This window comes from Haliotis rubra, unplaced genomic scaffold (genome assembly GCF_003918875.1).
Source record: "Haliotis rubra isolate DU_JTF1 unplaced genomic scaffold, ASM391887v1 Scf108, whole genome shotgun sequence".
Classification (NCBI taxonomy): domain Eukaryota; kingdom Metazoa; phylum Mollusca; class Gastropoda; order Lepetellida; family Haliotidae; genus Haliotis; species Haliotis rubra.
In genome coordinates this window covers 348604-372291 of record NW_025764981.1, presented here as the reverse complement: position 1 = coordinate 372291, position 23688 = coordinate 348604, and the positions used below count along the sequence as shown (strand labels likewise).

The 23688-nt window shown below is 40.3% G+C and overlaps 1 protein-coding gene across 1 annotated transcript; it reads right to left on the bottom strand.

The window, feature by feature from the left end:
- Positions 1–302: 302 nt before the first annotated feature.
- Positions 303–23351, bottom strand: LOC124280952 (sodium- and chloride-dependent glycine transporter 1-like). The gene is made up of 15 exons (XM_046716960.1): positions 23278–23351; positions 19103–19235; positions 17502–17633; positions 12502–12769; positions 11678–11810; positions 9682–9816; positions 8526–8629; positions 7140–7264; positions 6461–6573; positions 5601–5729; positions 5074–5173; positions 4601–4701; positions 4137–4307; positions 2163–2252; positions 303–389 (listed from the first exon to the last, which is right to left on the bottom strand). Exons 2-14 carry the CDS (start codon positions 19212–19214, stop codon positions 2163–2165), a joined length of 1713 nt encoding a protein of 570 aa, XP_046572916.1. The 5' UTR covers positions 19215–19235; positions 23278–23351; the 3' UTR covers positions 303–389.
- Positions 23352–23688: the final 337 nt, after the last annotated feature.

The window sequence follows — 23688 nt, the reverse complement described above, 5'->3', positions numbered from 1 at the left end:
TCTGTTATTTTAAACGGCATTGCAGATCTGACAAATCATAAAAATGAAATTATATTAAAAAATGTACATCAATATATATGCAAATCTAAACGATTCCAGTTGTCTTCTCTCTATACACCTTTTGTATTATAGCATTTCCCCCTGCTATCTTTCAGTCTTTCTCTGTCTCTGTTTCTAATAATTGCTTGTGATGTAATTAGTTATTGTAAATATCTTCGGAGAGGGGTTTAATAAGTTGAAAGAACTTGTCCCCGATCCTTTTCACATTGTGAATAAAATATGCTTAAACTAAACATTTTATTCTCTCTGGGCTGGGGGAATTTGACTATCTCCTATTTGTGAGCCACCGCATGTTGGCCTACTGATTTCCTGTTGCATGTTCTCTCAGCCTGGAAGAATAAATGCCAGTTTTTAATTCCAATGCATATGCTTTTGTAATTATTGCTAGATTACTTAAAGATGGTAATTTTCACCTCACTGAAATAATACAGGCTTCCTGAATAGATAAGTGCAGACTTTAAGTGCTTATCCGACTATCCAACCTCGAAAGATCCCACTCAAAGAAGTTTCCTGAATAGCCTGAGTATCCCGGATAAGAATGAGCACCACGTCGGCCTTCTCGTAACTTTGATGTTATGTGAGAATCGAGGCAAGAGCTAACTCCCATTATAGACCTAAGAAAGAGACCTCAGAAGATTCTCCAAATCCCTGGGTCGGAATATAGTGGAAAGGACCACAGGGTTGTGGTACTCTGTGGCACTTTCCAGAAATTTGTCTAAATATGGTACACCATTGCTCCTCACTGAGCACATGTGCAATGCATTATACTTTGAACATCTTTACACAGTGAATAGCACCGACACAAACAACATGTAATCTTATTGTGTGTACCAGTGATTAAAACTGATCCAAGTGTTCATGGGGTAGCCTATATCACTTCAACTTATATACAAGATTGCGTGCACGTCCACATCCTCGATAATCTCCAGGGTATATACGTTACGAACACACTCCACTATACCCTGGATGCATCCACGGCTTGGCCCGATAATTATATTACCTCCTATTGCTGGCTCCGCATTCTCACAGTAGCCAATCAGCTAAGCCGCCGTTACATCCGAGCTTGCCAATATCAACAAAGATAGAGGTCGCAGTCGCGAAGGTTTGTTCGCAGTGCCACTCAGATTTTGTAGGAAATAATTAAGACAAATTGACAGATCTGAAACTTTCACAAAATATATAAAAGAACGCCTTCTACCTCTTTCAGAGTACCTCTGCATCAATTGTGTTGCCAAGTTTAAACGGTTAGATAATTAAGAAGCGAAAGTGATTTGTGATTTGTTCGCTTAACTTCCCAGCGTAGACACCTGATTGGATAAAAAGCCAGCCAAGGGAGGTAACAAAATCATCGTGCCAAGCGGTGGATGCATCCAGGGTATAGTGGAGTGTGATCGTAACGTATACCCTGGAGATTATCGAGGATGGCACGTCCAGTGATAGGCTGCATCTGAAGCCTTTCTCTGTGACGTCAACTCTGTCGACAACACAAACGGGCATGCTCTGCATGGTACACATTTCCAAAATTTACGAATCAGTTATGTTCCGTGTTGTTTCAGGTGAAGTAACTTGCCTGCGCGTGTGTTTGTTTCATTTCATATGAATAAAGAAATGGTTTTATGTTCCGTGTTGTCTCAGGTGAAGTAGCTTGCCTCTGCGTGTGTTTGTTTCATTTCATATGAATAAAGAAGGGTTTTATGTTCCGTGATGTTTCAGGTGAAGTAACTTGCCTGCGCGTGTGTTTGTTTCATTTCATATGAATAAAGAGGGGTTTTATGTTCCGTGTTGTTTCAGGTGAGGTAACTTGCCTGCGCGTGTGTTTGTTTCATTTCATATGAATAAAGAAGGGTTTTATGTTCCGTGTTGTTTCAGGTGAGGTAACTTGCCTGTGCGTATATTTGTTTCATTTTATATCAGTAAAGAAAGGGCTTTATGTTCCGTGTTGTTTCAGGTGAAGTAACTTGTTTGAGTGTGTTTGTTTAATTTCATATCAATAAAGAAAGGGTTTTGTCGCCTTTTTCAAACACCCCACCATTCTGCTACCGCCAATACCTTAAGCACATGAAGATGGAAGCACAGAGTTTCAATTGTATATTACGAACAACCTATATCATTGATTGGAGGACTTCGGTCATGTTTTCGTCTGGAGTTGCTCGTCGCCATTGGTCGTTTGGTTCTAATGCAATGCTTAATTTCTGAAAAGAAAAGTCAGCATTCATTATATATTGTCCACTGGCAGGCTTTCTCTAAAGGCAGAAGAAAACCCTGACTGTACAAATGCAATCTGTAAACAACTAATGGGAAACGCAGCTTTTATTCACTGGACCAGGCATACGTAAAGTGTGAAATGAAAACCCATTTGTAGTATCAACTGTTTTATAAGCTGCCAGAAATGTATCTTAAACACTTCAAAACAGCTATGAGTGAGTTAAAATGTAAAGTTACGTTGGCAATATTTCAGCCACATTTTGGCTGAAATAAGCTTTACTGCCATTATACCTTAAAAACCGAGAGAGAGCATAATAACTAGCAATTGTTATGCTATAACCCAAGCCACAAGAAGACCAGTATTGTGTGTGATCACTCTATACCCTGGATTGGATTACTCTTGCTGACACCCGTTTAGATCCGGGTTAGAATTGATCTTCAGTTACCCATGCTTGTGGTAAGAGGCGACTAACGGGGTCGGGTGGTCAGGCTTGCTGACTTGGCTGACACATGTCATTGTATCCCAATTGCGTAGATAGATGTTCATGCTGTTGATCACTGGATTGCCATGGTCCAGACTTGATTATTTACAGACCGCCGCCATATGGCTGGAATACTGCTGAGTGCGGCGTAAAACTAAACTCAATCAATCAATACTGTTGCTGATAGATATGTTACCATCTTTATTGCTATACTCACTTCTCATGAATTATTTTACCTTTGAGCTTGTACGGTCATAGGGATACCTTTGTACATATTTGTATTGACTTGTGAACTTAATATTAGAATACAATTGTTCATTTCAGCAGACTTCTTTGTGGTTTGTTCGTTTCACATCTTGTTTTAAGGGGGCTAATTCCAAGGTAACGTTTTCAAAGTGAGAATCAACACGTAACACAATGTAACAAATTGTTTTCAAACTAATCCGCATACAATACGGTAGGGTAGCCTAGTGGTGGAAGCGTTCGCTCGTCACGCCGAAGACCGGGGTTCGATTCCCCCCATGGATACCATGTGTGAAGCCCATTGCCGGTGTCCCCCGTCGTGATATTGGTGAAATATTGCTAACAGCGGCGTAAGACCTCGATACAATAATAAAAACGGGGCTATGGACCACAAGTGAGAAAGGTAAGGCTTATATTACTATTGGCAAACATCGATTCAGTCAAGTTAATTAAATGGGACAAATGTATAGAATTACATCCTGGCTTACAACCACTGAAGATACTCCAGTGGCCTTTTCACACGGTGGGGCAAATCTATGGCATGCAGTATACTGTCGTAAGTCAAACGTATCTGTGGTTTTGAGATATGTCTGTTATAAACATAAAACTGACGGTTTTACATCTCGAACTAAGAGTTGTTAATATCATTTAACAATCCTTCACAGTTCCACTGTATCAAAACAACTATGACGAATCGCGTCACATCCGTGTATTTCACAGAAGAGACGCAGCTTACTTCTCCACCCATTTACTAGTTTAAGAAATGAAGAATTTTCAGACCATCCGATGTGGATTTGAGGGCAATAAAGAAGACATGTGTCCCAGCAGTTATTGATTATTCAAGTGAGTGAGTGAGTTAACCACTAGGCTACCCCACCGCCCCGGTTATTCAAGTATACGCATGCAGTGAAAAACTATGCTCATGTCAGCTATCTTCAATGGCAAGAGACCCGTGAAGTTCCGGATTAAAGCTAGTCTTCAGTAACCCTCGTAGGCGACTAACGGGATCGGGTGGTCAAGATCGATGCTCCTACTGTTTATTACTGGATTGTCTGGTCCAGACTCGATTATCTACAGACCACCGCCATACAGCTGGAATATTGCGGCGTTAAACAACCAACCAACCATCATTGGCAAGTGACCTACCTCTTTAAGAGAAGACCCACTTGTGGTGACAACCGTCCAGATGAAGATGATTGGGAAAGGCAGGACTGATACAAGTGATATCATCCAACCGACTACATTGGCCCAGGCTGGGAATATGTACGTCCCGTACTTAGGAGGTCGGTAAGAATACACGGAATGCCCAAATATCACCTAAACAGAAGGAATTTCGTACGTTTGAACAAAACAACATGTAGCACTTCGAATATAGTGGAAGATTATGAAGTTTTGTTGAAATTACAAGCAGGAGTTCATGCTGATGAACCAGAAAACTATATAATAAGTTCAACATGTAGTATTCACTTGTTGTTGGGTCATTTAGCTGCTCAATAGGTAAGTGTAAATATATTTGAAATTAGTTTTAGTTATTTTGGGCAAGGACGAAACAAAACAAACGTCCTCCCGTGTATTCACATTCACATTTCAGAAAGAAAGGAAGAGTTTACCATGATAAGAAGAGGGCAGACATATTTGATGGCGGCAGATATAATGGGTGGCGTGTTCTTGCCCCACATTGTTCGAACGTCTTCTTGCAACTTCCGTATTCCTGTAATATACCGTATACTTTAGTTCATACATCTGCTAAATTCTTGGACTTAATTAGATTACACTAAGGTGGAACTGTATGCTTGTGGATGGATAATTTTGTTATTTTTTTAATGTATTGTTCACTGCTGGGATGACCACATACCAAGCGTAATAACTTAATGTTTTCGTGCACCGTAGGCTTTCCAGAACCGACTATTTAAACACAGTCTTGCAGTACATGGAAGATCGGAAGACCATAGTTTGCTTCCGCGCCAAATGTGTGTCATCGTCCTGTAGTAGGTTGGCTCTAAAACAGCATGACCCTGATTTGTTGTCAGGTTTGCGGAGGCGGAAAATAACATTCACTCTTTTTTCACACATCATAAATTACCGTAACACCAGCCGACCCCGATGCACTCCAAAAGAGCATAAAGAGCTAAGGCTGGGAAGTAGGCGAACCAGTCAACCAGGGTGATCACGTAAAGCCCACCCTGCAAATAAGGGATAGCACAGTTTAAAGCAGTGTGACCTTTTTAAACCAGACGCTACGTTCATGTCGTAGGCAGTGGCGGAATATGTGGCGGGATATGGGTTTTATCAGGGAATATTGACACGTTTGTATATTCTCTGAGTTAAGTTAAAGTTCTTTCATCTAAATCTACATCGCAGTGCTGTCAATATAAATGAAATAACAGCAGCTTATTATCATGCCCATCAGCCCAGCCATGCACAGGTCATCTGCGTGTAATGAATCTAAATTAACCGCGTATGGCCGGTCAGTGTATTTACTATGTGCTCTGATGCTGCTTCTGTAAAGACGTAGTGTTACATTGTCGGGGTGTACCTGTCATGTACGATGATACGATGACATGTGTCAACCAAGTCAGATCTTCACGGGCTTGTTCTACAAAGAATTACCTGCGTAATGTATAAGAAGCCAAACAGGAACATAATGAGCAGCACTGCGAGGATGGTCAACCAACGACGTTTTGTCCATCGTGGGAACTGGTCTTCCAGGGACGCTATTATAATATCTATCCCCGGAACCTGAAAATAAGAAAATTTTCTAATGGAATCGTCACTCTTCGCTTTTTCAAGTATCTGTCACATACTGTTAAATGTCAGAGCTAAAGGATTGTCTCAGCTAACTGAAAATGTATATTAATATTTACCGAAAACTGAGTACGAATCATGTAACAAAGGTCTCATGGATAAAGTGGCAACTGTCAATTCATACGTATATATGTACATTCAGTATATACAGGGTGATATCATCTCGCTAAGTACGCTTATGAATAACAATTGGTGATTGGATGGTGAGTGTAGAAGGTTGCTATGGGTTATCACGTGATTAGGAACAGTTAGGATCGCGGGAGATCCCGCTGACCGCTGATCATTGTAACAGATCACACACTGAGTAAGTTGGGTTTGTTTTATTTGCTGCTAAACGCTGTACCCAGCAATAATCCAGCTGTATGGCGGCGGTCTGTAAATAATCCGATCTGGACCAGACAATCCACCGAACAACATCATGAGCATCGACCTACGCAATGAAACGTGTGAACCAAGTCAGCGAACCTGACCCCCCATTCCCGTTAGTCGCCAATCTAACACGGATCTTAACGGGTTGACTGAGTTGAGAAAGCGCCCTTTCAACATATTCTCAGGCTAATCTTGGTTTCTCACAAAGACACCTCCATGACATCACGGAGGTGTTTATCCTTAAAAAATACATCACTGACAAGCGTAAAATCCAGCTCCCTCTCCCGAAAAATTACCATCGTGTCTACAGCAAGGGACATCAAAGTCAGGAACGTCAAGACCGACCACAGCTGCGGTAGAGGAAGATAAGCCAGGACTTCAGGGTAGACGATGAATGCAAGGTTGAATCCTATGAATGAAGCGGACGTATATCCTTAGCCTTGAGGACATCAAAGAAATAAAGATAATACTATGGAAGCTGTAGGTATCAGTTTTCCCACATATTGGGATTGTCAAATCTCAATTCGAACGATTAAGGCAGTCCTACACACATGAATGAAGATAATCTCTGTTTTGCGTGACCGTATGTAATACTTGTGGCAATGGAGAATACCAGATACTGACTTTTGAAGTTTTAAATCATTCTAAGTGTGATCCCTTGACCACTGTAGCCTAGTGGTTAAAACGTTCGCTCGTCACGCCGAAGGCCCGGGTTCGATTCCCCACATGGGTACAATGTGTGAAGCCCATTTCTGGTGTCCCTCGCCGTGATATTGCTGGAATATTGCTAAAAGCGGCGTAAAATCCAACTCACTCACTTGACCACAAAATTTCATCTTCATGAATGCATCAATGAGTGAGAATCGTTTTACGCCGCTTTTGAACATGTTCGGCAAGCCACATTTGTAATCAATTCAAAATTAGTAGATGTTATTTTTAACCGCTGGACTTGACCCGTGGATCCTATTCGGCTACCTGAAGATGCAAAAGCGTCCACTTCCACTCCGCGAAGGTGAGCTACATGACCAATGATGGAAAAGAAAGCGAATCCGATGAAGACGCCGGAGAGCGCGTCGACGAGGCTACACACCACTGCATCCCTTAAAGAGGAGTGAGTGAGTGAATGAGTGAGTGAGTATGGTCTTATTTCAGCAATAACACGGTGGGGAGCACCAGAAGTGGGCTTCACGCATTGTATTCATGTAGGGGAATCGAACCCGGGGCTTCGGCGTGACGAGCGAACGCTTTAACCACTATACTACCCCACCGCCCCTCGCCCATAAAGAGGAAGATAATGAGGCTAGGGTTTCATCATTGATGGTAAGGTGTCGCCTGAGTGTTAAGTTGCTGCCTTAGTTCGTACGTGTGTCTGTCTGTTGTCTGACGCCGCACTCAGCGCTTTTCCAGCCACCATGATACGGCGGTCTTTTAATAATCGAGGCTGGACCAGACAATCCAGTGATGGGCACAAAGAACATCAACCAAATCAGCGAGTCTGACAACCCGAGTTTGCATCATAAATTCAATTGTGTTTCTTAAATGCGTTGAAGGTAAATGTACGTATAGTGTTACTAAAACTTGAATGTATTAAGGCATAAGTGGGCGGTAGGGTAGCCTAATGGTTAAAGCGTCCGCTCGTTACGCCGAAGACCCAAGTTCGATTCCCCACATGGGTACAATGTGTGGAATCCATTTCTGGTATACCCCTCCGTGATATTTTTGGAATATTGCTAGAAGCGGCGTAAAACCGTACTCACTCACCACTGTGGCATGAGAGAATTCAATACAAAATTAAAACTGTATTCTACTCCAAATTGCATTTACTTGAATATATTGAATATTGAATGTTTGTACCCTAATGCAGTGTTTAAAACTCCCAAAATTCCAAGCCAGACAGCCGGACTGGTAACTTTAAAAAATTACCAGTCCGGATACAAACTTGCCTGTCCGGTTTTCAACAGTTAAGAACTGTGACTGCCATTGCCAACTCGCGCAAGCTCCATTCACTGTTTGTGGGCATCGCAATGAACTACATAGCACTGACAGGCAATGCACCGTGTTTAGGTAAACTGAAAGTACGTGATTGTGATTGGTTATCGTAACATGAACTGTCCAATCGTAAGTAGTTTAACATAATTACCATACTACCTTAAACTCCTCAACCTGGCGGCAAGAGAACCTGTCTGGTACTATGAGATATTTACTCTTAGGGGTAAAAATATCTACTACACCACCGGACAGGCTACTTTTGAAATTTGACCCTCCGAGATGAAAATAGACCGTTCCGGGCGGTGGGGCAGGCGGGGATTTTAAACGCTGCTCTAATGACAGTGTTACGGATACGTACTGTGCTGTACCTACCTGAGACAGTTGTTGTGCTTCTTGTTGTGACCAGACATAGTGATGATACAGCCAGTGGAGACACCAACAGAAAACAGGGCGTATCCACACGCTTCGATCCACACCTACGAGAAGCCATGGTAGTGTATCTCGCTTGCTGAGCCGCCAGTACCAACGGGGACATGTACTATGCATTTTTATTCAGATTCGCTGACAAGAATTAGACTTTACACTAGACTTAAGTCAAAGATATTCCTTGTTTTAACATGGATCTGTTTTGATCTTACGCCGATATTTTAATAATCTAAGTAAGCAGTTATCCCAATATATTAGGCGTACTAAGATGCTAAACAGATGCCCACGTCACGCATTATATTTGATTTCTTAATTAATACAACGGAAAACAGATTTGTAAACGTGAAACATCTTATTGATATAATCGACCATGCATTTATATCAAGACGTCATATGCCCTTTGCTCAGAAGTTGTTCAATCTTGGTTACAACAAGCAAGGCCTCTCGGAAGCTCACAAACGTTTAAGGGTTGACCGGTGGAGGACATTTAAAGTTTGACGCATCACTGACAATATGACTGACTGACTGAGTGTATTTTTACGCCGTTTTTAGCAATATTCCAGCTACATCACGGCGGGGGAACACCAGAATTGGCTTCACACATTGTACCCATGTGGGGGATTCGAACCCGGGTCTTCGGCGTGACGAGCCAACGCTTTAACCACTAGGCTACCCCACTGCCCCACTGATAATATGATGTCTGATGAAGAACGTAAGTATGTCCTTCCCCATCAGTAACACCTGTCACCATCAGTAACACCTGTCACAACTGGACAATTGAGTGCTGTATTGAGCTAATGATATCTGCGCATCTGTGTTATTACGGTGTCTTTTCATGGATAATTGAATTTGGTAATTAGTTATGACATGTTCAATTTGACGAAAAAAGACATGGAAAAAGTGAAATGAGACGCTTATTAGTATTATTGGATATTGGATATTGGATTGTATTTATATAGCGCATATATCCACGCGACTAGTACATGCTCAAGGCGCTAGTATTTTTCCCCCTCGATCATTAGATGTCAATCTCAACGGAAGATCGTATTATCAATCTCAACTCCCCTGAGATAATACAACACTTGCAGACACTAGTACTTACTCTCGGCTCCAGAAGCATTTCGAAATTAGGGTAGATGTAGTAGTACATTCCTTGCAATGACCCCGGAAGTAGACATCCCTGGATGAGGAAGACGGCGATGAGGATGTACGGGATGATCACAGTGATGTAGACAAGCTGGAACAAAATACTTCCTGAAGGCTCCTGACAAACGAACACGCAAGCATAAAACGTTTCCAATTATTTTATGTTAGTTTGTTTGCTTGCTTGACGGTGTTAGAACCTACACCAAAACGTCGCTCTCACTGTAATAAACATATTGTCATCCTTCCTGATAGATCCAACTTCTAAATGCCTCTCAAGGAAGTTAACATCATCTAACTATATGACAACGGCGTAGTATTCGTGGCTTTACCAGACAAACTGGCGTTGATACATTGAGTAACATCAAACAGTATCTACAGTAGTAGATAGGCATTCAGACAAGCATTCAGACAAAGCACCGAGTCTGACCAATCGATCTCATCTCAAATTACACAACACCATCACTTATGATTCTTGCTCACATAAGTGAAACATCAAGCAAATGTGTTTCTGGTTCTAGACCGTACAGTATTCACTATATATATCAACGACTTATAAATGAGTGAGTGAGTGAGTTTAGTTTTACACCGCACTCAGCAATATTCCAGCTATATGGCGGCGGTCTGTAAATAATTGAGTCTGGACCAGACAATCCAGTCATCAACAGCATGAGCATCGATCTGCGCAATTGGGAACCGATGACATGTGTCAACGAAGCCAGCGAGCCTGAACACTCGATCCCGTTAGTCGCCTCTTACGACAAGCATGGGTTACTGAAGATTCAATCTAGCCAGGACCTTCACGAGTGCTTAGACAGGAAAGCTAGTGGGCAATAGCTTCAACACCCGACTTTACGTCGTTTCATATGTTAAGCATTGGTCACTAGTGAGATATTCTGGCCAGGAGTCCCATAGAAATATATAGCTATAGTTTCTACGTTATAGTTATACGTTTCTATTGTCAACCGTAATGAGGTATGATGATACTGAAACAGCCATGGCAAAATGGAATATAATCAACATCATGAGCATCGATCTGCATATTTGGGATACGATGACATGTGTGAACCAAGTCACCGAGTCTCGCAATACCGATCCCTTCTCATGACAAACATTGGTTGCTGAAGACCAATCTTAACCTGGATCTGCACGGGTAAAGGAAATAGGAAACCAAATCGTTTCAATCATGTGATTTGATCAAATGTTCAGGGGATTGAAACATCTTAATGTTTAAAACGACAACAGATTGAACATGTGAGTGAGTGAGTGACTTAAGATTTTAAGTCACATCTGCAATATTTCAGCCATATCGTGACTAAAAACAAGTTTTGAATTCACCATAAATACATGTAAATTATAAAAACCTGTCGACGAAGGACAGTAAAATCAACTAGAATATCACAATATCAAGAAATAAAACTAGCATCCCTCACTAAAATTGGATTTCAAATTAGGACAATACAGCATATAAGTGAGCTATAGATCCCCAACAACTGAAAGTAGATCACCATACTAGGGACCAACGTGAATGGATCATTAAAGACATGTTTGTGTGTTTTGAGATTTATTCAATGAGCATTTTGTAAACATGCTGGCTTATATGTCTGTTTGAACAGGTTCAAGAAAGCCATTAATGTTTCTCTACCGGTTGGACGGCCATCTTTGATTTCACAACATTGTTAATCAGGTTCTTCAATGATACCAGCAGCATAACGTGGTCATTCAACTTCCATTTTCATTTATGTTTTTGTGGGGTTTTTCATTTTTTTTTTTTTTGCGCGATATCGTGGCGATGCGCAATATTAAACTTGAACAACGTGCTAATGTGACCTGTAGCAATAATCACTCATTCACTCACTCACTCAACCCTAGCAGAACATCGGAGAGAATTCCAAAATCGTGCAGGTCTTATACATCTCAGATTGAACATGTACATATATAAAAGTGTTCCTTACCTTTCCAGATACTTTAATTCCTTGAACAACCCATAAGAACAAAATGGCATTCGTGACAACGAGACATCCCGCCAATGGCCATTGTATACTCCCCAGATGTTCCAGACCATTGGATATATTCAGGACATGCAATCTACAGTCAAGACATACATATCATGTACAGAAATATCGTTACAGGTGCACATTTAAATGAAAGGTTTAAAAAATGTTTTAGGGAGAAACGACTTTAAAAATTCACCTGGCACGACGTCTTTGAAAACGAAACATGTCAACGTCTCTGCTCACTGTTGTAACAGATTGATGTATAAAGGATGTTAACATAATCTTATCGGTCCAGTTACATTTCCAAATTAGAATGAGAGAATGAATATTGTCACACACCGCAATCGGTTATTTGCAAAAAGAAAATAAACCCCCAATAACTGGATGTGGCACAAAATGTATTAATATTACCAATGGCATACACACTTTAAATATTGTAGTTACTGCAATTCTGCATTAAATAACATACAACTGCACACATACAGTTTTATATGCCTACCTGGTACTGGAAAATCCTTTCTATTCTTATTGATATTATCTTCCGCGTTGGATATAAACTGTATTAATTAGTGGTTTATGATGAGTTAATGCCATGTGATTAATCAATCAGAATCCAGTATTTTCCATATCCACTGTAACATTCTCATCAGATGCAACAGAATACCATGATGATTAATCAATTAGGATCTAGTATTTCCCAAATTCACGGTAAAAATTCACATTAGGTGCAACAGAATCTACAGAAAGTTAGGTAAAAACTTAATTCTGCATATATGACGTACCTCCAGAACTCCTCGGCTGCAGTTCTACGATCAACATCCAGAACAACTGATGTCACGTTGTCGACAGTTACGTTACTGCTGTCGACAGAAGATGTGTTATCGGTGGACAGATATGATACACAGTCTAAGGTGTTCCAGGTGTTATGGCAGTGAGTCCAGGGCAGCTTGGTTGAGAAGGAGTGATAGAAGTAGTACACGAACCAACCAAAGTAGACGTTGTAGTAGGAATAATATAGCCCTGAGAATATGAGGGCCCCCACGCCAATGCCTACAACATGAAGGGAATAGCTGTGAGAATATGAAGGAAACTCCGATATCTGTAACAAGACGATTATAACCATGGGATATGCTCCTCTCTGCCTGTATAGAGATAATAGGTCTACTCCCATTTGTGAGAACTCCCAGTTGTGAGACTCCCAGTTATGAGACAGTGGAGTAGGTAATTAACAACGAAAACACACCATACTCTCCTGTCTGATAGAATGGATTCACCCTAGCTAATTACTGATTTGCTATGTAACTGAATCTTGTGGAGGTAACTTAATGAAACTTTATAAGATGAATTGATTAACATACTCTAGGTAAATGTCTTTAATAATTAAACACTTTGTGTAGGTAACTTCGTAATCAAAGAGAAATTAATTTACCTACTCAGATTTACTCCGTCTCCGAAACTACAAGCTATAGTTTAAGAAATAACTCTGAAATAACTCTGAAATTTACAGTCGAAATGCCCCTTATGCCAAACCCTTTCTACCCGACACAATAAATGTATGGAATGCCCTACCAAATTCCAAAGAGTCATACAGTCTCAAAGAATTTTAAAACCTAATTACAAAAACCGAAAACAAGATTTATATTGATCTTAATTATGGCTCTTGTTTTTGTCAAATCGTTCACTGCCGCCTCAGGCTCGGATCTAGCGACCCAAACGCCGATAAGTATAACAGACATTTAATAGACAGTGCATGTTGCTCTTGTGGATATCAACTACCCGTTATAACCTGGATAATTTTTTTAACGGAATTTACTCCTTGTGTAAACCAGAAAATAGTTGAATCCGTCCACGATTATATCATCAAGACACAACCTTCAAATTTTCACAGGGAAATACTGAAATTAACTCAAAAACCTTCTCGTGATTGATTTATATTCCTACAATAGCTTGTTAGACACACACAACTGTAACTCTCTAATTATGACTACTTAGAGAATAGTTGTATTTGATGTAATCTGTATATAATTTATTTATATGTACTTAAAAATATATTTATGCAAAAGTCAATATCGATGACGTCACATCCTCCATTTCATTTTATATTTTATGTTGCATGGGTGCGGTGTTAACATAAGCAGTAATACTTCACTAATCCCAATTCATTTTCATAAATAATAATAAAATATGTTTAAACCAAAATGACTTTCAAACTGCATAATAGTCAATAGAAATGTGTTATCATAATTACCTATTCTTCTGAATAAATAAAATATTCAATGAATTATTTCTTCTGCGTAAATAAAATCTTTGATAATCTATTTCATTAATCAACTCATCAATGAACTATGCCTCCTGTGGGTACTCTTCAGCAACTGGGCTGATCCCACTTTCATTGTAGGGATGTGGAAACACCACCTATGTGCACTGAACCATTAATTAATGTGTCTCACAACTGGGACACCGAGATAATATAGCTATAGGAATATGAGTCCTGGTACACATAACCATAGGAATATGAGGGCCCCTGATACCTGTAACGAGAACAGTATAACTATAGGAATATGGTTCTCCTTACAATTATCCTTTGTAGAGATAATATAGCATTAAGAATATGAGCCCGAATCCTAATATATATAACCATTAGAATATGGTGGCCTCTCCTTTACCTGTAGCAAGAATAGTATAAACACAGGAATATGGTCCTCCATGTCAGTATGTATGAAGAGATAATATAGCCATGGGAATATGAGTCCCAATCCTAATACCTACAGCCACGAGTATATGCGGGTTTCGTCAATATGTGTAACAGGACTTGGTTGACACATGTCATCGTAACTTCTTTGAGTGGCATTTTAGAAGCTGGGAAGTACAAAAATTGACAAACTGTATGGATAACAACTTCTTTACTATTTTGTCATGTCATCGTATCCCAATTGCGCAGATCGTTGCTCATGCTGTTGATCACTGGACTGTCTGGCCCAGACTCGATTATTTACAGACCGCCGTCATATAGCTGGAATATTGTGAGTGCTGGGATATTGCTCACTCCACCGTCGGTTTGTTCAAGACATCAAGGTGATTACCATACAAACCTAAACTGACATGAATGTCACATTTGTATATTTGTATTTTTACAACATTCAGGGATTCATAAACAGAGTATATATTAAAGATTTTGAGGTAGGTCACTTGTTTGTGGCTCCTACTGTCCGTTTAAAGCTAACGTGAACCTCACTACTTGTTTTGCATGCATTGTTGCCTCGTCAAGTACTCACTTATGCTGACAGGATACTAGTTTGTATTAAATTAATTAATTATATATGTTTACAGTCTATAAAGGCTATAAATACTTACTTATAATGGCATAATTTTCTGCACGCAGACGTGCAGGACATGCTTAACTGTTACTGATATTGCTCCGGATTGCGATCCACATTTTTATGCCCCGGGACAAGGGAGGTAACTGAAAGAGTGGGAGCTGCGGTTTTCCATGTGCTTCACTGCGCTGAAGGTGACACGGAACGAAGTTGACAGGTTTTATGGGTTTACTAAAAATACCTTTCCCGAAAACCTGGTGTCATTACTGATTTTCAGTAATCTGTGTTTTTCACAGCGACTTTTTCATTTACGCTGGGTATTATACGTGTTATATTATACCACAAGAGGCGTTATTGCATTGTTAAATGACGTTATCGTTGACCTTAACTGGGTCCGCCCTGAGAGCGGAAGGTCGCGGGTTCGATCCCCGACCGCGTCATACCAAAAGACGTTAAATTATGGTACTTGTTGGTCCCTGCCTGGCGTTCGGCATTAATGGGTACAACAAGGACTGGTCGGCTCGGAGTCAGTATAATGTGTCTGAGTGGAGTATTCATGCTTCACTGCAGCGTGGTATCTCAGTGGGCTAGCACTATAAAACCAGCTTAAGTCTGGGCTAGTACAAACAGCCGCACATACACATACACACGCATGCACGTCGTCATATGAGCGAAATATTCTCAAGCACGACGTTAAACCAAATTTCACCTCACCTCACCTTAACTTAACTGGAGAAATATTGTCTAGCAGCTATTTATTAACTGGCTGCCTGTGTGGTACAAACACTTTGGTTCCTCGTTCACTTGTTACGGTATCGTAATAACATATTTTGTTTTATTCCTGTTGAATGGCACTGCTCCAACAAATAAGACATTAACAGTAGTGGATCAAAGCCCGTTATAAGATATTTGAATGAAGAACAATGTATGACTGGTATAGAATGTATCTGATATCACAAGTAAGTACTCACTACTCTATGTTATGAATCAGAATACAAATTACAGAAGAATTGTTTAGTGCAAATTATACCAGGTGAAGATACGAGGGGCGTGCAAAATATAGTCAGCCTAACTGTATTCTCGATGCTCAATGTTTAAAAAGCTTTCATTTTATTTTGAAGGAATCATGAGCAAAGCCATATCCAAGATTTCATAGCCGTGGGTAATGTGGTTAACGAGATTTTAGTCATCACCACAGATTGGGATATAACATGTCTTACCAAATTGCAGAAATGAAAAACGATCTGTCATTTGGTACCTCACTTCACTTAACAAGCAATTGTAGTTTCAAATTGCATTTTTGTGCACTTTAATATCTAAGTTTGATTCTTGCGGACTTATCTCTTTCTCAAACACACAAACTGTTTCTTGCATATTTTGTTTCCTGAAGTTTGTGCAGATTCTGCGTTTTTGGGGGGTACCAAAATAAAAAGTCTTTTAGAATGGGGATCATGAGACTGGAACAGCAAAACCAATTTGCTTGAGGTTGACAGATAATGTGTAGAAAAATGAAACTTAAAAACACCTGCATTTGTACCATTTTCTAGGTGAGGCTGACTACCTTTTGAGCGCCTCTCGTATATCAAGTTGAGATAATTTTGGTTATACCTGAATATCAGGTAAACGTTATTCAACGAATGTTGTGTAATCAAACTAGGTTATTCAACGGTAGTGACGTCATAATGCCGAACTTTCTGTTGCCATCTCGATATTTTAAATTAATATTGCAACTCCATTCAAGCATTTTTTTACCAGAAATGTCAACCAAACAAAATATGAGGTTTGTGCATAATTGAAATTTAATTTCGGTCTCCTGGGGATTAGTAGGTTTTTTTTCAATTGAATACATTTAATAGTTTTTTTTCATCTATTAAGTGGCATTGAGTTATCTCCCTTTCGTTTTGTTTACATCCGGCATCGCCTGCTTGATGTGTCATCATGGAACACACTGTTTTACCGTCCTGTGTGTAAAAAATAGATCACAAACCTCGTGAATGTTGAAAATGGAAAATATTCCAACTCAGTATTTTGAAACGTTTTGAAATCAAAATGTTTAAAAATATCTTGTTGGAATATTCTCCACATTCAGCATCCACTCGTTTTGTTATCTCTATTTATCGGATGACAACATGCAAACAGGACACCCTCCACTTCCTTGATACCAACGAGTGAGTGAGTGAGTACTGTTTTACGCCGCTTTTAGCAATATTCCAGCAATATCACGGCAGGGAACACCAGAAATGGGCTTCACACATTGTGTCCCATGTTGGGAATCGAACCTGGGTCTTCGGCGTGACGAGCGAACGCTCTAACCACTAGGCTACCCCCACCCCCACCCCACCTTGATACTAGCGCATGTACCACGTCGCTGCATACGCAAAATATGAATCCATATTGTCAGCCTTTAAGTTAAATCTACAAAATTACACTTGAAGATATCATGACATGTTTTAAAATCTTCCTACCTTTAAAAGGTGGGCAGAGATTCCAGACCTTGACAGGCCCACTTTGCGAATACTGCCCAATCACCATCTCCAGGAAGACGCAGGGGATGGCACAAATAACGGTAAAAAGCAGATAGGGTATCAGGAACGCTCCTAAAATTAAATTTGTACCTTAATTAAATTCCTAGTCTGTCCTACAGACCCTGAAACAAATATACACATTGCAGCCCATGCAAATGTAGATTGTGTGGCTAGACTGGATTACCACAGTTTCTGAAAATGAAGAAAGTCTCTGGGCTCACTTTTCATTATATCTTATGATATTCTTTTAAAATAATTTTCTGGAAAAATGTTCTTTTCAGAGACTAGATGTTAGACTATAAAATTCCTAAATGGACAGTGTCATTTCACTCTATACAGCGCGCTGTAAAACTGTAGCCACCAGTATTGGTAACTGAGTTGGGTGTGTCGCCTCTGTTAGTGATATTCCAGCTGGGACTTTCTCTCTCTCTCTCTCTCTGGTCTCTCTCTCTCTCTCTCTCTCTCTCTCTCTCTCTCTCTCTCTCTCTCTCTCTCGATCTCTCTCAAAGGCGCTGTCTGAGTTCACTTTGGATCTAAAAGGAAGCTATGGTAAAAAGATGAGTCTCTCTCTCTCTCTCTCCCTCTCTTTAACTGGTTTTTGAAAGATGCAAATTCAGTGAATGATCGAAGTTCTTGTGGTAGATTTTTCAAGAGTGTTGGACCATTGAAAGAGAATGCTCGGTCACCAAAAGACTTTGTTCTTGTACATTGAATTTGCAGAAGAGAATGGTCACTGGAGCGAAGAGATCGAGTTGGCACATAGGGTTTTACAAGTTGTGAAAGATACTCTGGAGCCAGTCCATAGACGCATTTGAAAACAAGAAGCAATACTTAGTATTGGATTCTGAATTTGATTGGGAGCCAATGGAGAAGCCTCTTCCCATCCACATCACTATCACTATCAACAATATAGTTGAAGTCACCGCATGCTATTAGTTTGCCAGTGACGGTCGTCAAACTTTCCAAAAGTGTATTTTACTCATCGAAAAATATTTTGCCATAATTTGGTGGTCTGTACAACACAATGAGATTATAAACATTGGTTGTCCGATAAGAACTGAATTGGTAGAACTTCAAAGAAACAAATAGTTCCCAAGAGTCAATATCTGCATTTTAAGTTGATTAGCATAAACAACCACAACTCCACCTCATTTTCTAAAGGTTCGTGGCACATGTGTGAATTTGAATCCAAGGGGAACAGGTTTGTGTATTGGTAGATTATCACTGTCATCACCTTTTAACCACGTTTCAGTAGCAGCCAACACATTTAGTTTATTATCCGAAATAAGATTGTTCCCATGTGAGGAATCAAAACCTGGTCTTCGCCGTGTCGAGCGATTGCTCTAATCACTAAGTTACCCACCGCTCCTTGAGTAGTGGTACCAAGCTTCTCATTTAAGGTCAGCGATTGTTTTATGGTTTTGGAAAGGTTTTATGAATATGTTTTCTCGTTTGAATATTCCTGTTCCATCGCACTGACATAATGGATTCTTATAATAATGACATTTTATGGTTAAAAGACATTGTAACGGGACGCTTACCTCCGCCATTTCGCATACAGTAGAAGGGGAACTTGATGAACGTCCCAGATCCGACACTGTAGCCGAGCAGGGTGATGACGTAGTCCAACTTATGACGCCACTGTTGATGCATCCTAATGACTTCTAAACTAAACTGTATAACAGAAAGGATACTCTTTCAACATTTCTGCTGGAGATGGCAAAATCAAAACAAAGTAATTTGGCCAAGAAGTTTAACTTAAGCTTCCGGTACATCGATGATTTAATGTCGTTCAATAACCATCAAATAGCCAATTGCCTTCCACTGATTTACCAACTTGAACTTGAAATTAAGTAGACAAGTGATGCCGCCTCAACCGTTTCATATTTAGATCTATGCATAGAGATTCAAATAGTGACAAAACAATCTCCACAAAGCTGTATCAGAAAAGGAATGATTTCAACTTTCCAATAGTCAACATCATCATGTCCAGCAATATTCCAACAGCTCCAGCCTTTGGTGTTCACATTTCACAACTCTTTAGCTACAATCGAGCATGCTCTGCTTATCAGGATTTCAAGGAGCGTCATGCCACTCTTGCTCAGAAGTTGTTTGATCAAGGTTACATCATTCAAGGCCTAGGTAAAGCTTTCATGAAATTTTATGGTAGACATGTGGAGGAAATTTCCAAATTTGATGCATCAGTGACAATAATTATGTCCGATTCAATTCCCTAATTTGACTTATACCATACGTTCCCGAATTATTTCAGGTGACCAAATGACTAGACTTAGCATATGTTTATGACGGGTGCCACCGATGGGGCAGGATACGCTCACCTTTTGCGAACACCTGATATCATCACTATTTGATAGTGATTCATAAACACATGCTCTGTCATCGTTACCACATGGTGACAATCACTGGATTGTCTGGTTCAGACTCGATTTGTTCACAAACAACATCATACTGCTGAAACAAATATCTGCTCATGATAAAGACACAATTGTACAATCGATTCTGCTTTTGGCAAAGATTTTTAATGAATGCGGAAAGGGTCTTGTCACTTCTATTTGAATAACCAAGAAAATACAGACGGTATCAAAATGCTACAACACTGAAAATAGCCGGAACAACCCAAACGTAAATTTCATGTATCAAATACATCATCAGCGACTAACCCCTCCTTGTTCCCAACAAACGTTGTGTTTACTTTCTTTTTTCCTAACTGTTTCATTGACACGAGTGACACTAACATATTGCCATCCGAGTGATAAGCGTCAGTGCACACAGGCAGTGTTTTAGATCAGGGCTATTACATCCCATCAGCTTACAACCACCTAATTCACAAATACTTATCCACTCAACCCACTCTGGCTTCTCATCAATCTGCCTAACTGACATTCCTCACAACTGGTTCCCACTAATTAATCCCTCACCACTTTGATTTCTGCCTAATTAACATACATTCACTAACTGTCATGGTAATCCTACTCATCTCTTTTATGTTATCTAGCCCATCATCATGATGTTTTAGCTCATCTTGTAACTTTCTTTGATGCATTGTTCTTCCTCATTTGCTATTAATTGTTATCTCCTTATCATATGTACATGTATCTTGTATATAAACTGGTGTACTCCATCTTTCCCCCATCTTACCCCGTCGGCGACATTGGCTACAGCCAGAGGCCGAGGTTAAACAGGGTATAAGAATCTATACCGAAACGTCGCCATTGTTAAAATATAGAAGTTGATCATCCATAAAGTTGTTGTCATCTCCATACCTCCAACTTCTAGAATGCCACTCAAACAAATCAAAGCATTTATGTGATTTTGCCCCATTCAGCAAAAATCCAGATGTACGTATTGCGGTCTTACAATAATATGGTCATCCATTGGTTGACATCATCAGTATATATCTACGCATTTTGGATACCAAGTATCTTAAGACAAGCATGGGTTGCGGAAGACCAATTTTAACCTGAATTTTGTCACAAGGTTCCCAGCAAGTTTTCTACCTATATCATGTTCAACTTTCTTGAAGGGTCGATGGGGTAGCCAAGTCGTCACGCCGAAGAGACGGGTTCGATTCCCCACATGGGTACAATATGTGAAACCTATTTCTGGTGTCACCCGCCTTTATATTGCTGGAATATTGCTAAAGGTGGCGTAAAACTCAACTCACTCACTCACTTTCTTGATACTGGCAGAGACGTTTGGAATACCAAGTCAACCCACAAGTTGCCTACATGTACCATGTACCACGTATGTGACGGGTGCTATTGTGAAACCTGCTGTAGACGTCCAATGTTTAAATGAAATACCAGAACAGCAATGACTTTGCGTGGATAGCATACAATATAATAAATTACCAAGCACAATTTGTTGTATTTTATATAGAAACGTAACTGCATATACAGGCTCGCATCTGAGTTGAGATAAACGGATCACATATTCATTGCACAGTGTGGGAAATACGATCCCTGTCGTTTTATGACAATATATTCCATTTTTGGAAGATTTAAGCATATTTGATAATACATATGCAAGCATAAAAGTGATTACCACTTACAATACAATCACAGCCTACCTGTACATTTAACTCACGGAAAATACTATCTCAGGAAAACTATGATCGCAATTTTGATGAATGGACAAAAAGACAAATAGAAGAAACAACTTTACAGAATATTGCAAATGAAAAAAATTATTAAGCTGTCATCTGTAAAAGGTGAATAATATATTTAAATCTTTTCAATAGTTGTATCATTTTTGTATCGGGTGTATCATCGACAAACGATGGGCTGAAGCGACCTTGAAACAAATTGTCTACGATATGGCGACGAGGCGTTTAGATTTCCTGGCCACATTTTGTAAATGACCATCTCTATAAATCGGTGATGATGTTTGATCGATTACGTGTGACCGTTAGTCATTTTGTAATAAACAACAACCCTCGGAACGGGTGAGCATGTTCGACAAGAATGCGAAGTGCTCAGTCGATTTCGGCTTGGCAATTCATGTCCATGTATCAAGCATGAACCTGCTGCTTCTAAACAGTTCTTGTACCACCTTGATGTTAGCGATCACCAGCTGTCTTTCCATTTCCATGTCCGTTGCGGTCAAAATCAGTGTTCGAAATACCTGCCTGCCCGATATTACGGGTTGTTTTCAACACGTATTTCTTGACCAAACGACGGTGTAGTGAATGAGTTAAGCTTTTCACCGCACTTAGCAATATTCCAACTATATGGCGGCAGTCTGTAAATAATCGATTCTGGACCAGACAATTCAATTTCTGAGCATTTCTGACGACATGTGTCAACCACGTCAACGAACTTGACCATCCAATCAGTTGATCAACAGCATGAGCATCGATCAACGCAACTTCGACACGATGTCAATAAGTGTGTGAATGTCATACGGATACATGTATGCACCCTCAGTACGTATAGCGTGATGGCACATCGCTAGGTACATTTATGAATACCCGTTGGTTACTGGATGGTGAGTGTAGACGGTTGCTATGGCCTGCCACGTGATTAGCAACAGTTGGAATCGCAGGAAATCTGCTGACTGAAATATGGACCATTGAAACGGATGACAAACTAAGTGAATTGGGTTTGTTTTAGCTGTTGTTTAACGCCACACACAGCAACATTCCAGCTGTATGACTTCGACAGCATGAGCATCGATTTACGCAATTGAGACACGCGTCATCCAAGTTAGCGAGCCTGACCACCCGACCCCGCTAGTCGCCTCTTACGACAAGCATGGGTTGGTGAAGACCAATCCTAACCCGGACCTTCACGGGTACCTGACCACCCGACCCCGCTAGTCGCCTCTTACGACAAGCATGGGTTGCTGAAGACCAATACTAACAGGGATCTTCACGGGTGGTGCGCTTGTACTTGTACAGACTAATACCGATTTGACAGCCCTATTCCACAGTGATACAATGACGGATACCCAGCTCAGAGATGGCTCTGACTTAGAGGAGACCAGTCCCTGTTTTAAAGCCGATAACCAGGCAAGGTAAGGACAAGTAGCAACTATTAACGTCGTTTTGGATAACCGGGCCGAGGACTGAACATGCCAACCGTCGATTCTCTGGGAAGACGCGCTTTAAAAAGCAATACCCAATTATGTTCACGTCTCTAATAATATAAATACAAACATTTGCAAGTTCCACGTTTCACATTTGAGAAATACATACCGACTGCACAGGAATGCCGCCCGGAGGAAACCCACAGCTGACGTTTACAAGAAGCGACAGATGTCCAGTATTGTCTGTATCTACAATGTTAAATATGTATGTTGAATACCGTCGGATTAAAACAAGGACAGGCGCGTGATCTGATTTATGCTGCTGTTTGTACCTGACCTGATTAAACAAAACATTAACTAATGTGGTGAGGTTAGGTAAATTAGGTTTAACGTTGCGCTGGAGAATATTTCGCTCATATGACGACGTGCATGCGTGTGTATGTGTATGTGCGGCTGCTTGTACTAGTCCAGACTTAAGCTGGTTTTATAGTGCTAGCCCACTGAGATACCATGCCGCAGTGAAGCATGAATACCCCACTCAGACACATAATACTGACTCCGAGCCGACCAGTCCTTGTTG

Coding starts and splice junctions, on each gene's coding strand:
- LOC124280952 (XM_046716960.1), bottom strand. CDS start 19,214: ATGCATCAACAGTGGCGTCATAAGTTGGACTACGTCATCACCCTGCTC. Junction 4,702..5,073: donor CGGGGTCGGCTGGTGTTACG/GTAATTTATGAT, acceptor GGTATATTACAG/GAATACGGAAGTTGCAAGAA. Junction 2,253..4,136: donor GTGGGTCTTCTCTTAAAGAG/GTAGGTCACTTG, acceptor TTTTCTTTTCAG/AAATTAAGCATTGCATTAGA.